The sequence below is a fragment of the Meles meles genome, chromosome 8 (genome assembly GCF_922984935.1).
Source record: "Meles meles chromosome 8, mMelMel3.1 paternal haplotype, whole genome shotgun sequence".
Classification (NCBI taxonomy): domain Eukaryota; kingdom Metazoa; phylum Chordata; class Mammalia; order Carnivora; family Mustelidae; genus Meles; species Meles meles.
The window spans coordinates 51,963,203-51,975,531 of record NC_060073.1 but is presented as its reverse complement, the minus strand read 5'-3'; the positions used below and the strand labels follow the sequence as shown (position 1 = coordinate 51,975,531).

Here is a 12,329-nt window from a genome sequence, read left to right as displayed (position 1 = left end):
GTGCGCCCTGAAGTTGTCAGTGACCCCAGGACACTGTCCAGTCTTGCTCTTCCCAGCTGTCCAGCAGCCTTCAGCGCTGGCCTCTCGAACTGCCCTTTTACCTTCCTTGCGAGGCGCAGCATTCTAGGTTGTTCCTGTATCTCCGGCCGCTCCTTCCGGTCGTGGCTCCTTCCGGGTCCACGCCGGCCACTCAGCTTTAGTGTCCTTGGGCGCAGGCTGGCTCTCTCCTCTTCTTTGAACTCTCGCCTGGGGCCCCCCGTCCGCCTCTCAGCTTGGGTTACCATCTACTTTCCTGCCTCCCTAGTGTGCACTTCCGGCTCATTCCTGTCTGTATCCAAATATTCACTAGGGCATCTGAAAGGCACCTTAGCCTGGAGGATCCAAGGCAAACTGGGGTCCTCCCCCACAGCCCTGCTCAGCCCCTGCTGCTCCCCAGGAGTCTTTGCAACTCAGGAAGCTAGGGGGCCTCACACACCCTGCAGCCTCTGTGGCCAGACCACCACCTGTTTCATCCTGTTGCCTCCATAGCTCTGAACTCTTCAGTTCTTCACAGCCTCACTGCCCCTTCCTAATCCTAACCACCTGCACTCTTCCCCTGGATCACAACAGCCTCTCACATGGTCTCTCCACAGCCCTTCTCACTTGCCTCCCTCCAAGCCATTTTCCATGTTGTAGCCACTCTGCACACGGGCTCTGCCTCAAGCCTCAGACATGGGGACACCAGACTCCTAGAGAGCGTAGGGCCTGCTTAGGGTCACAGTAGGGCTGGAGTTTCCAGGGCAGGGAGGCGAACCTGCATGCAGGCTGGAGGTTAGACGCAGAGCTCACCCAGGCCTCCTTGGGAATGGAGAGGAGGCTCTGAACTTAGCAGTATCGGGTTTCAGAAAACATGGGGTCAGGGTCAGCAGAGCAGCTGGTAGTGGGGAAGGCCAGGCCCAGCTAATTTCCTGTCAGAAAGGCCCAGAGGCCCCAGCCCCTCTCTGGGCTGGCCACAGGGGAGGAGATGCCGGGAATGGCTCACATTCCTCTGGCTGGGGCTGCACTGAACCTCGAACCTCGGGGGAACTGCGGGGAGTGAGGAAGTGGATCTCTGAGGCCAGAGTCGGGGGGTTCTCTGCAGGGACCAGGCATCTGGTGTGCAACCCTTCAGCTGGAATGGGGCCAGAGACTGTACAGCAGACACAAAAGAGCGTCACAGCTGCTGAAGCTTTAGGGTAAATGAGCCCAGCCTCACATTTCAGATGAGGAAACAGGCTCAGACAGGACCAGATCTCACCAGGATCACATGAGCGTCCTTGTTCTAAGCCCTGAACTGTTTCTTCTGTCCGGGCGTGCATTTCCTGGAAGGCCCAGCTTTGCTGAGCTGTGTGACAGTGGGGGACGAGCTGGGCTAGGTCTGTGCTCTTCTTGGCAGGGAGGCAGGAACCCTTGCTTCCAGACAGGGATATATGCTTCTCAGATGGTCTGTGGGGTGCGTGGCCCGTGTGGAGAGAATGTAAGGGAGCTGAGTCAGCTGTGGGCCCCTCTGTCCTCTCCCGGAGGCCCTAGCTCATTCCACCCACAGAAGAAACTTGATGTCCTGGTCAAGTCCCCGGGAGGGCGAGGTCATGGCAGTGTGCTCCTGGCCTTGAATGGCCCTCTAAGTGGCCTGGCTTGGCTGGTCGGGAGGTGGAGGTCAGCGGTCCCTAGTAATCTCCATTCTCTGGTGCCAAGACTGGCCTGGTTGAAGTATGGATGACTGGGGAGGGCGAGATCGGGACACAGTCACTCAAGCCTGGGTTCAAACCTGTCTCCATCAGACACTACCGTCTGACCTGGGCATCTGACCTCTCTCTCCAAAGCAGGGAGCCCTCAGCTGCAGAGCGGAGAGTGGCCACGGCAGTTCTCTCAAGTTGTATGGTGTGTCTGTGACTTGGGCAGGGGGGCCACCTGCCTGATGCTGTGGGACACAAGCCCTCCCAGAGCCTGGCATGTTTGCCCACCCCTCTCTCCAGCAGGGCCTGCCTGGCCATCCTTCCTCCACTGGACTCCGAGGCTGTGGCCATTTTCAGGTCTCTCGGGCACCAACCTGATAGTCCTGTCCCTCTCCCCTCTCTCCCCACTGACCCCAGCAGGTAGGCCACCTCAGGAACGTCTCTCCAGGCCTGCTGCCTGCCTTCTCAGATCTGAACAACCACAACAGCCCCAGCCGCCCCCCACTTCCCAGTCCCCCTGTGCGTCTTCACCAGGGAGATCTTTCTAAACACATGTCCCGTCCTGGCTTACCTGCCTTTCCTTGCCCTCCTGCCCTTCCCCTTTGCCCAGCTGGCTTCCTCTTGTCCTAAGACTTGGCCTCCATGTCACGTATTCGGGTGTCAACCCGAAAATAAGGAGCCACAACAAGAAGAAAACGAGGGTGTATTTGGGATCCGAGAATTGCAGTGTGCTGAGCACAGACTCTGGCAGTAACCGGGAAAAGCGTCCTGCGTTCGGGCGAGAGCGAGGCATTTCACGAGAGAGAGGAAGGGGGGCATTTTCATGACTTGGTGCTAACAGGCTGCCTGGCTGCGGGGTGCACATTGATTGACTCTTGGGTTAACAAACGGAACTATTCCTGGTATGCTCTAGAGACCTGCTCTGTCTTTCCAAAGCCCACAGCCAGCAGTTTTATGGCCAAGAAGCCTGCTGTCCTGTTGAGTCTGTGGACAATTTTGCCGCGTTCAAACACGGGCAGGTAAGGCGGTTTCTCTGTAGTGACCAGCGGGCCCCCCACCCCCGACTCTGGTTTAAAATGACTCCAGTCACGTTAGTTTTCACGCTGGGAGGTCTTCTCTGACGCCTGGGGCGTCAGGCTGGGCTGACGGTCTCCATCCATAACTGTCCCCACCTGGTCACAGTTCTGATTACGCTGGATAGGACACCTTGCAGGTGTGGCTAGTGGCTTATTTTACTTGGGGTCCAAAGCAGCCTCAACAGGCACCAGCACACAGCAAGTACCAATAAATGTACTGACTGACTGAATAATGAGCAAATGCATGGAAAGATGGACCTCTGTGGTTTTTTTTATTTTTTATTTTTTTATTTATTCGACAGAGAGAAATCACAACTAGGCAGAGAGGCAGGCAGAGAGAGAGGAGGAAGCAGGCTCTCCACAGAGCAGAGAGCCCGACGTGGGGCTCAATCCCAGGACCCTGGGATCATGACCTGAGCCGAAAGCAGAGGCTTTAACCCACTGAGCCACACAGGTGCCCCGACCTCTGTGGTTTTGAGTCACTGCCCCATTTGTGGTAGGCTCCATCTCACGGTGGGAGGTTTGGGGGTAACATGCACCCCATCAGGCTTCCCTGGCACCTTGCCTACTGAAGTCCCTGCAGAGAAATGACCTCCAGCCGCCTCCCACTGTGAGGCCTCAAGTGATGGGGTCACAGCAGTGATTCCCCAACCCCACCTGCCAAACTCAGCTGTCCCTGGGAAACGTGGATGTTGAGAGAGGTCACCAGAAACAGGTGGACTGTAGGTGACAGGTGGGCCTGTGTCTGACAGTGTCTGCATGCAAAGTGCCTGTGTCACCAGGGTGGGCACGTGCCAGTCAGGGCCTGGCAGTAAGCCCCTGCTGGCGCAATCCCCCAATCCCACACCTCTCATGGCACTCAGGCCCTCTACCTCCCTCTCCCCTCTCGCTGGGCCACCCCGCACCCAGCATCCCTGTCCTGGGCTTCTGTGCCCCGCACACGCTTCTGTCACTGCAGGTCATTTGTATCAACCTGTGTTTGTTTTCTGGTGCTGTCGTGACACACTACTGCCAACTTAGAGGCTTCAAACAGCAGACTGATTGCTCTCTGGGCTCAGACTTCATCTGGTGACATGGCGACGTGCACCAAGAAGGGCAAGGTTGTTGCTAAGTGTGGGATCTGTTGTGGTGCCTCCCTCAGGAAAATGGTGAAGAAAATGGAAATAAGCCAGCATGCCAAGTACACCTGCTCCTCCTGTGGCAAAGCCAAGATGAAGAGACGAGCTGTGGGGATCTGGCATTGGGGCTCCTGCGTGAAGACGTGGAACGCGTGCTGCCTGGACCCACAGAACCACTTCTGCCGTCACAGTATAGCCCGCCACCGGAAGACTGAGGAGCTGAAAGACCAGTAGAAGCTTCACCATTTGAAACAACACTAGTCTGTAATAAATGGGTTAATTTATGTAACAACAACAACAAACAAAACCCAGATTTATCATCTTACAGTTCTGAAGGTCTAAAGTCCAAATGGGTCTCACTGGGCAAAGCTCCAGGTGTTGGCAGGGCTGCGTTCCTGCGGGAGGCTTGAGGGGAGGATGTTTTCTTACCTTTCCCATCTTCCAGAGGCTGCCCACGTTCCTTGGCCCCCGACCTCTGGCCCCTTCCATCTTCTAAGCCTGCAGTGACTGGCCATGTCTCTCATGTCGCCCCTCTCTACCACTCACTTCCGCCTCCTTCCTCAGCTTACAAGGACCCTTGTGATGGCCCTGGATGCGTCAGGATGATCTCTTGAGGTCAGCTGATTCACAGCCTTAATTTCATCTGCAACCTTAATGCTCCTTTGCGGCAGCAGGCAGCATGTTCACAAATTCTGGGGGATGTGGCCGTGGATGTCTTCAGGGGCAGTGGGCATTATTCTGCACACCACAGATGGCCTGTCTCTTTCCAACTCTTTGGGCCTCTGACTCATCCACAGACTCCTCGGAACCCAGCCTGTACTGGGTGTTTATTACGTATTTCGATAAATCTGATTCAGTCAAATGATATACTGAGAATTCATTTGTGCTGGGTGCTTTCATATGTATTATCACAACTTTTATTCCCATTCTATAGGTGAGGAAAATAAGGCTCAGAGAAGTTAGGCCAAAGAAGCTGGTATGTGACAGAAACAGGAGCTTCCGTATATATTCCCTCAGGTGGAAAAATGCAGACATCTTTGCTCCTTTGGGTCTAGTGCTCCAATGGAGAGAAACCCCTAGAACTTGGATGGTGGCCATGAAAATGCGCCTCTTGGATTTCAGACTGACCCCCATGGCTGCGTTCTCATAGCCTCAGGGTTTGCGCTGAGGCCCACAGACTGCTCTCAGCCAGTGACTAAGATGGGTTCTTTCTTGGGAGATACAAGATTTCTCTGACAGGCGGTTTTAACAGCACAAGGGCTCCCCATTGGCCTTGCTCCTTTTAGATCCCAACGGCAGCCTCTGACTCTTCCACCCCGCCTCCTGTCCTTCAGTCTCATTCACAGGGTCAAACCTACACCACTGCCTCACGTCCCTCCCAACCTCCCTGACGTGTGCCCTGCTCATCTTTCCTCACACGTGTTCCCCCGTAAGTCTCTTGCACACAGAGTCCTGTCTTTGTGGAACGACCAGAACTAACATAAGTGGTCTGAGGAAACAGTGGCAGGATAGGGATTTGGGCCTGAGAGCGGATGGGGAAGAGGAAGCCGACCTGGTTGATAGTCCAGATAGTCCCTTGAGTGAGGTAGCAGCTCAAATGCTAAGATTTCACTGGTAAAGACCTGGGAAAATTTCCTAGGGGAGGGGAATGTTGTGGTAGGTGCGATGATCCAAACATTTAAAAAATAAGGCGGGGGTAGGCGTGCGTGGGTGGGGATGGAAAAATGCCCGCCAAGAACTTACTGGTTACTGTGAACACAAGCTGATGTTCTGCGGAGGACTGAAGAGGGACCACGGGCCACTGACAAGCCATTACTGGGGCAGCGTGCGAGCCAGCAAGCCTCCACGGAAGCTTACAAAGCAGCACTTATCTCCAGCCATGGAGAACAGATGCAGCTGAGTGGCAGCTGAAGATCAGAGTTGCACAAATAAGTCTGAACGCTCAGCCAAGCTACTTCTGTGAAGGTCAGGCCCTGGTGGGGAAAGTTTGGAACCCTGTGACACGAGATAAAGACATCAGCGGGGATGCCCCGAGGATGTGGGGGCTGCAGCCTTCCTGAGCCTCCAGGCTTACTTACAGAGACGGCCCCCCATCCTCCTAAGAGCTACCATTTCTGCTGTGCTGAAGGCACTCACCCCTGCCGAGCCACGGGTACCTTCTAGGGAGTTGCCCCCGCTTCTTCCCCTGCTGGCCAAGGACGGTGATTAGGGTTGAATTCCAGAATAATCCAGCTGGGGACATACTGAGCCTGATAGCGAAGGAAAGAGAGTAACATGAAAGAATCTATCACAGACACTAGCAGGAGCCAGAAGAATGGTCCTGGGCTTGGATTTGGGGAACACTTGATTAAAGGGGCTAGAATGTAAGACTAGATAAGCAAGATGTCATGGATTTGGGGGCACTTTCCTGAGACATAGATTTAATACCCTGGATGGGACATGAGGCGATAGGGCAGATTCTGCTGGCGGGGGGGGGGGGGGGCGGCTCTTGGAAGTCTGGAAAAAGCAGTGGCCAACATTCAGTGAAGTGGAAATACCGGAGTTTTCCTGGCAGATGGTAAAGAAGAAATAAAAGAAGCTGGACCAGAGTGGGGGTGCTGGAATGGCTGTATTATGTAAGGCCAGTAAGGATGGAGGGGTAGGCAAGATGGCTTAACCCACAGAAAGTTGTGGAGAAGGCACATGGAGCATGGTGTCTCCAGGAGCAAAACAGGCAGCCAGTAAGGTTCTGCTTCGTAAGTACAATGAAAAAAGCCCACAGGAATGGAGGTGCAGGAGGCAGGCTCAATGTAAAGTCTTAGTCCCTTGCTCAGTTTCCAGACCTGAGCCAGTCTGAGGATCTGGAACCCATAGTCTAAAGAGGGGCCAAGGGTCTAGGAGGAAGGACCGTGCAAAACTGCAGCAAGTATATATGATGATTCCTGAAGTTTGCTCCCAAAGGTCTATGGCCATTTATTTGGGTGACTGTTCACTAGAGACAAGGGACTAGTAGATATTGGAGTTCTAGTTCATATGAACCTATGAGACTCAAAGCATCATCATGGGCCCTTTTTTAGAGTGGGGCCCCTGCAGGTCAGGGAAAAGGGGAGTCACAGCTAAGGTCTGGCTTGCAGTTGGCTCGCTGGGTCCACAAAGTTGCCCAGCAGTCCCTTGCACCTAAGTGCTCCATCAGAACTCATGTGCTCTGACAGCTGGAGTGACCCCCACATCAGGTCACTGGCTTACTGGATGGGAGCAGTCATAGCAGAGAATGCCATGTGCAGACTTCTGAACCTGCTGCCTTCTCCTGGCTCCCTCTCTTTGCCCAAAGTAGTAAATGAAAACATCTCATCTCATACCAGGGGATATGGCAGAAAGTAATGCCACCATTAACAACTTAAAGGGCGAAGGGATGGTGGTCCCTGCCATTTCTCCTTTTAATTCACCTATCTGACCTCTGCATGAATCTGATGGATTCCAGAGGAAGACTAGCTAGACTGCCTCTGGCTGAACGAAGGAGGAGCCCTGCTCTCAGATGCTGTGCCAGACATGGGATCATTGCTAGAGCAGATTAATAAGGCCATAGGTATGTGGTTTGCAGTCATTTGGTCAATGTGTTCTTTTCCATTCCAATTGGAAAAGAGGATCGGAAACAGTTCATATTCACATGGGATGGACAACAATATTCGTTTACAGTTTGCCTCAGGGTTGTGTAAACTGCCTTGCCCTCTGTCTTAATGTCATGTCAAGAGATCAGGGCCGTGTGGATATCCCACAGAACATCACACTGATCCATTACATCAGTGACCTCGTGCTGATCAGGCAGGATGAGTAAGAGGTGTCCTGTGTTGGAGGCCATGGCTCAGTCACATGCACTCCAGAGTGTAGCATATAAAACTGATGAAGATTTAAGGACCTGCCACTTTAATGATGTTTTTAAGGGGTTCGGTGGCCAGCAAAAGAAAGTCAAGAATAAGAGAAATTATTGTATCTTCTATCCCTTGCCACTGTGAAGGAAGCACGGTGGATGGCCGCTGTCTCTGGGTTTAGTGACAACACAGTGTTCTGGATGATGTGTAGGGCTGTCGGCTGCAGCTGGGTCCCAGAGCAGGAGAAGGCTCTGCAAGAGGGCCAGGCTACTGTGCTTGGAAGCTGGAGGTGTTGGGAGTGTTGGCAGTGGGAGAGGGGAAAGATGTAGTATGGAGCTTATGGCAAGGTTCAGTGGGAAAGTCCCAAAGCAGGCCCCTTGGATGCCACGGCAGGGCCATGTTAATAGCAACAGCGAATTACACACCATTTTGAGGAACAGTTTCTAGCATGTTACTAGAGACAGAACACTTGATCAAAGTACACCAAGAGGGACATCTGAAACTGTCCATTATGACTTGGGTTCTGTTGGATGCATCAAGTCATAAAAACGGATGGGCCTGGAAGCAGTCCGTAAGATGGAATAACTACCTCTGGGATTGAGCCCGAGTAGGGCAAAGGGCAATGGGTAAACTGCATGGGGATACAGCATTAATAATTTTTTGGAATGATTACATGTTGAAATAATATTTTTGTTATACTGGGTTAAGTAAAAATATATTAAAAATAAGATGAAATGTTATTAAAATCAGTTCCATCTGTTTTTTAAAAATTTTATTATTTTTTACTGTGTTGTTAGTCACCATACAGTATACCATTAGTTTTTGATGTAGTGTTCCATGATTCATCATTTGTGTAAAACACCCAGTGTTCCATGCAGTACGTCCCCTCCTTAATACCCATCCCCGGGCTCACCCACCTCCCCACACCCTCTTTCTAAAACCCTCCATTTGTTTCGAAGGGAAAAATGAAGGGCGAGAAATTGGAGTGGGAGATGATACATCTGTTTTTTTACTTTAAAAAACGTACATTATATGGCTTGCTTTATGTATCTGACAGTGCTGCTCGAAGCCCTCTGTCTGCATCAATACTGCCTCATTCTTTGCTTAACCTGTAGCTCCAGTGGCTGTTGCTGAAGGCATTTCCCAGTTATCACCCTGAGATGGTTCAGAAATTCTCTATGGGATGATGGGGTTACTTAATAACTCTTAAGAGAACTCCCAATGAAGTATCTAGAAATGTCACTTTCTGTTGAGAAGCAAACATGCTGTGCCATTAGCAGTCTAAGCTCTAGCTCTGGAACAGAGGCCAATGGGCAGAGGGCTTGGGGAAGTGAGAAGAACGAACCTGGGCCAAAGGGCTTGGGAAGCGGGACCTGTACAATGTGCTCCTTTCAGGATCTGCATCTTTCCAGAGCCCAGCCATAGAAAGGTTTGTCACAAGTGCCACGGGGGAGGGGTGGTGGCAGCTAAGCTCCTTACAAGGTGCCAGGCCTTAATCTTTCTTCCTTGGAATCCAGTGTTCTTCCCCCCCCTCATAGCTAAGACCTGAAGAACGAAGGGCATCCGGATATTCTTGTACTCAACCCCCAATCTCAGTAGTATCCCTTGTGAGTGAATTTCAGGGACAAAGCAGGGACAGAATCCTGGGACCAGTGAAGCCTGAGAGCCCCTGCCTGGATCACCTGAGCCCTCTAGACTGAGGCAACCTGAAGGCTCCGGGGGCCCGTTCTGCCTGGCTCAGAGTGGGATCCTGGATATCAAAAGACTGAGAGGTTCAGCCCTGGGGTGAGAACCCCAATTCTGTTGGTTCCATGTTGAGATGTAGCTAAGGTCCCCAAAGTAAACTCAAGGGTTCAACCAGAAGAAACGTTGCCCAGAACGGAAATCACCGATCCTTCATTTGTGCTGTTTTAATGATTTCCTGAAACAGAAAAGCCAGCCACCTGACTACAGTTCAGTTGTTCCTGCCTAAAATTCTCACTAACTGCCACATACCATACATAGGTGGTCAACCTGTGACCCAGAAGACGAAAAGGACTCCACCAATTTCACATAGCCATGAGAGGCACAGGGTGGGAAGAGTGGCTTCCGGTCTCTTACCTAAACTCGGCGGCTGTGTGTCTAGAGCCCAGAAGCTCACGCCGGCATGTCCAGTGTCTAGTGACCACTTAAGCAAGGCACGAAATGGGCTGTTCCACCCTTGAATTTTTAGTCTTATACATAAATCCTGGATGTTGCCTTCTGAGTGGTATGCACTACACAGTGAGTTTTATTTCACAGCAAATGAGGATACTTTTTCTTAAGAAATAAATTTAATTCAAGGTGGTTAGTGACTGTAAGGCATGGAACACCTTTACGAAAGTTAAAAGAATCCAGTTATAAAAGAAGCACTGTGCACAGTCTCAAATAGCTGAAGGTACAATGGGCTCCATATTTTACAAAGTACAAAAATTATTTCATATACAAAGAAAAAATACAAATAATGTGCAAAAATCATTTTCACAGGTGGCAATTTATAAAATGAAAATGATAGAAAAATCCTTCATTCTTATTTTCCCCCAATTTCTTATATATTAACACAGTTCTATTTCCTAGTGTGTAGATAATTTTAAATTTGAAAATCTGATTTATTTGTAATCTACAAAGTGGATTTTTATCTTTTAAAAGGGGAACTATTTTCATGAATGAAATCTTATGCATGAATCAGTTAATTTTATATTAAATTATAAGTAGGCTATCTGAAAAACAAGGATATAGAAATCATATATACATATTTTTGAAATATTAGTTTGGTATTTAACATATTAACATTTCAAAATGATGCTCTAGCTACCTCTGACTCCAGGCGGCCGCAGCGCCTGTGAGCACGGATCTCGCTGCTGCCGCTGGCGGGGAACACACAGCATTCCCCAGATCTTCAGCTGAACAAAGACAATATTATCAAAAGTAAAGAAAATCTACTGACCGTGCTTACTGTTCATGTGCAGAAGTGCTGTTTGGGCATCTGATCATGCCACCATGTGACTGCTGTCTAGACAGCCTGTCACAGGTGTGCTGTGTTCATGGACAGCTGGCTTCTGTCTTTCCAACATCTTCACTTCATTAAGAGTTCAGTGCAAGGGTTTATTTTGTGAGTTAGTGCATTCGGCTTTTTGCATGTTATTTCGTGTAAGAAGCTGTCAGGGAGCAGAAGAATACATAGGAACACAAAGTCCTGGATCCTCAGGGTACCTTTGACCTAGAAAATTCAGTGTTTTGGAAGCAATATTTTCCTGCATTGGCCTGGTCATTGTTGCATCATTCCCTGCCATCTTTTTCCTTCAGGAGAATCCTGTGTGCGCCCCCTTTGCCTGCCACTGAGCACTGAGGTTCTTGTATGATCCCCAGTGGCCAAGCAGGGGTTATGGAAGCACCTTTAGGCAGCACCAGAGAACTGAGCATCTCTAAGGTCAGGCAGTAAGAGTAGGAACTATTCTGCTGGGAAACCTGTTCCAGACAGAATGAAAGATCATCTTGGAGAGTTTTGATTTTTGCTTGTCAGAAAGTTCTCCAAGGAAATTATGACCTTGGTAACAAAAAGGATCTAGTTTCATCAAGAAGGAGTCAAGTAAATGGTAGCCATTTTGCCTAGGGGATGGATGACAGTTGGCTCAGGAAGCATTCTTCTGGTCCCTAACCACTAAGACCCTGTTAGAACAACCTAGTGCAAGACACAGGGAGTGCCTGGGGCTCTTGGCCAGCCCTCTGGGATGCATTCAGTCAGGCTAAGCAGACATAGCAACTGCTCAAAGAGGGCACTGGGTAAGACTGGGCAGGAGAACTTCAGGCCTGGGATGACTCTTTAGAACCAAGCAGGAAGCTGTCAGCTCCTCAAGGATTCATGCACTTTGTTCTATCTGACAGCTTGAGTCCTTCCTCCCTCTTCTGCTTGGGTTGACCAGGGACATCAGGCATCAGAGATACAGCTCTGAATCCTGTCCATCCACTGTTGGGCACTCTGTCCATCCTGGGCACAGAAGTTATACACACGTTTGCTGGTCTTGAGCTACAAAACCGAAAGACGAGAAGCACAGATGAAGGGCAGGCCTGCTCTATGGCTTTGGGCAAGTGTGCGAATCAATCCCAGTGAACTTCCCTTCCCATGCCACCCCAGAACCTCTATGTTCTCTCTTCCCTCCACTACCATACTGTCATTGCCTTGACAGTCATTTTGTGTTTTTGGTCCCCAAAGTCACTGCAGATGTTAACAGAAGGGCACTGGCAGAAAAGGAGACATGCTAGGAGAGCCTAACTTTGGATTTTCCTGGGGTCTTCCTTGACTAAGAAGGAGGGTCAGGAAGGGCTGCGGAGTCTCTAGCCTCTCGCATGCACTGCAGAGATGCAGCAAAGGTGCCAAGGAAGCTTCCTATGCTCCTCTGTGAAGCCTGAGAATCATCCACAAGGAAGTTGCCTTTCCTGTCCTCTTTCCATCCCCTTCTCTAAAGGCTTCAGCTGGGGCCACCCTGGAAGCCCAGACTCAGGAAAATTGCTTCATAGCCAGAACAGAGCCCTCGAGTATGACTGTGCTCTCTATGAAGCCCTGCTTGGCTATGG

General features: G+C 50.6%; 1 protein-coding gene and 1 pseudogene across 3 annotated transcripts in view; one reads left to right on the top strand and one right to left on the bottom strand.

The window, feature by feature from the left end:
• The first annotated feature begins 3,693 nt into the window (after positions 1–3,693).
• Positions 3,694–4,122, top strand: LOC123949759 (annotated as a pseudogene).
• Positions 4,123–10,029: 5,907 nt separating this feature from the next.
• The window catches only part of SBF2 (SET binding factor 2), a 503,560-nt gene continuing 501,260 nt past the window's right edge, over positions 10,030–12,329 (bottom strand). For all 3 annotated transcript variants that reach the window (XM_046014550.1, XM_046014552.1, XM_046014551.1), the window contains one exon: positions 10,030–11,781. In XM_046014550.1, coding sequence (XP_045870506.1) covers positions 11,683–11,781 — 99 coding nt within the window. In that variant the 3' untranslated portion in view covers positions 10,030–11,682. The remainder of the gene's footprint in view (positions 11,782–12,329) is intronic.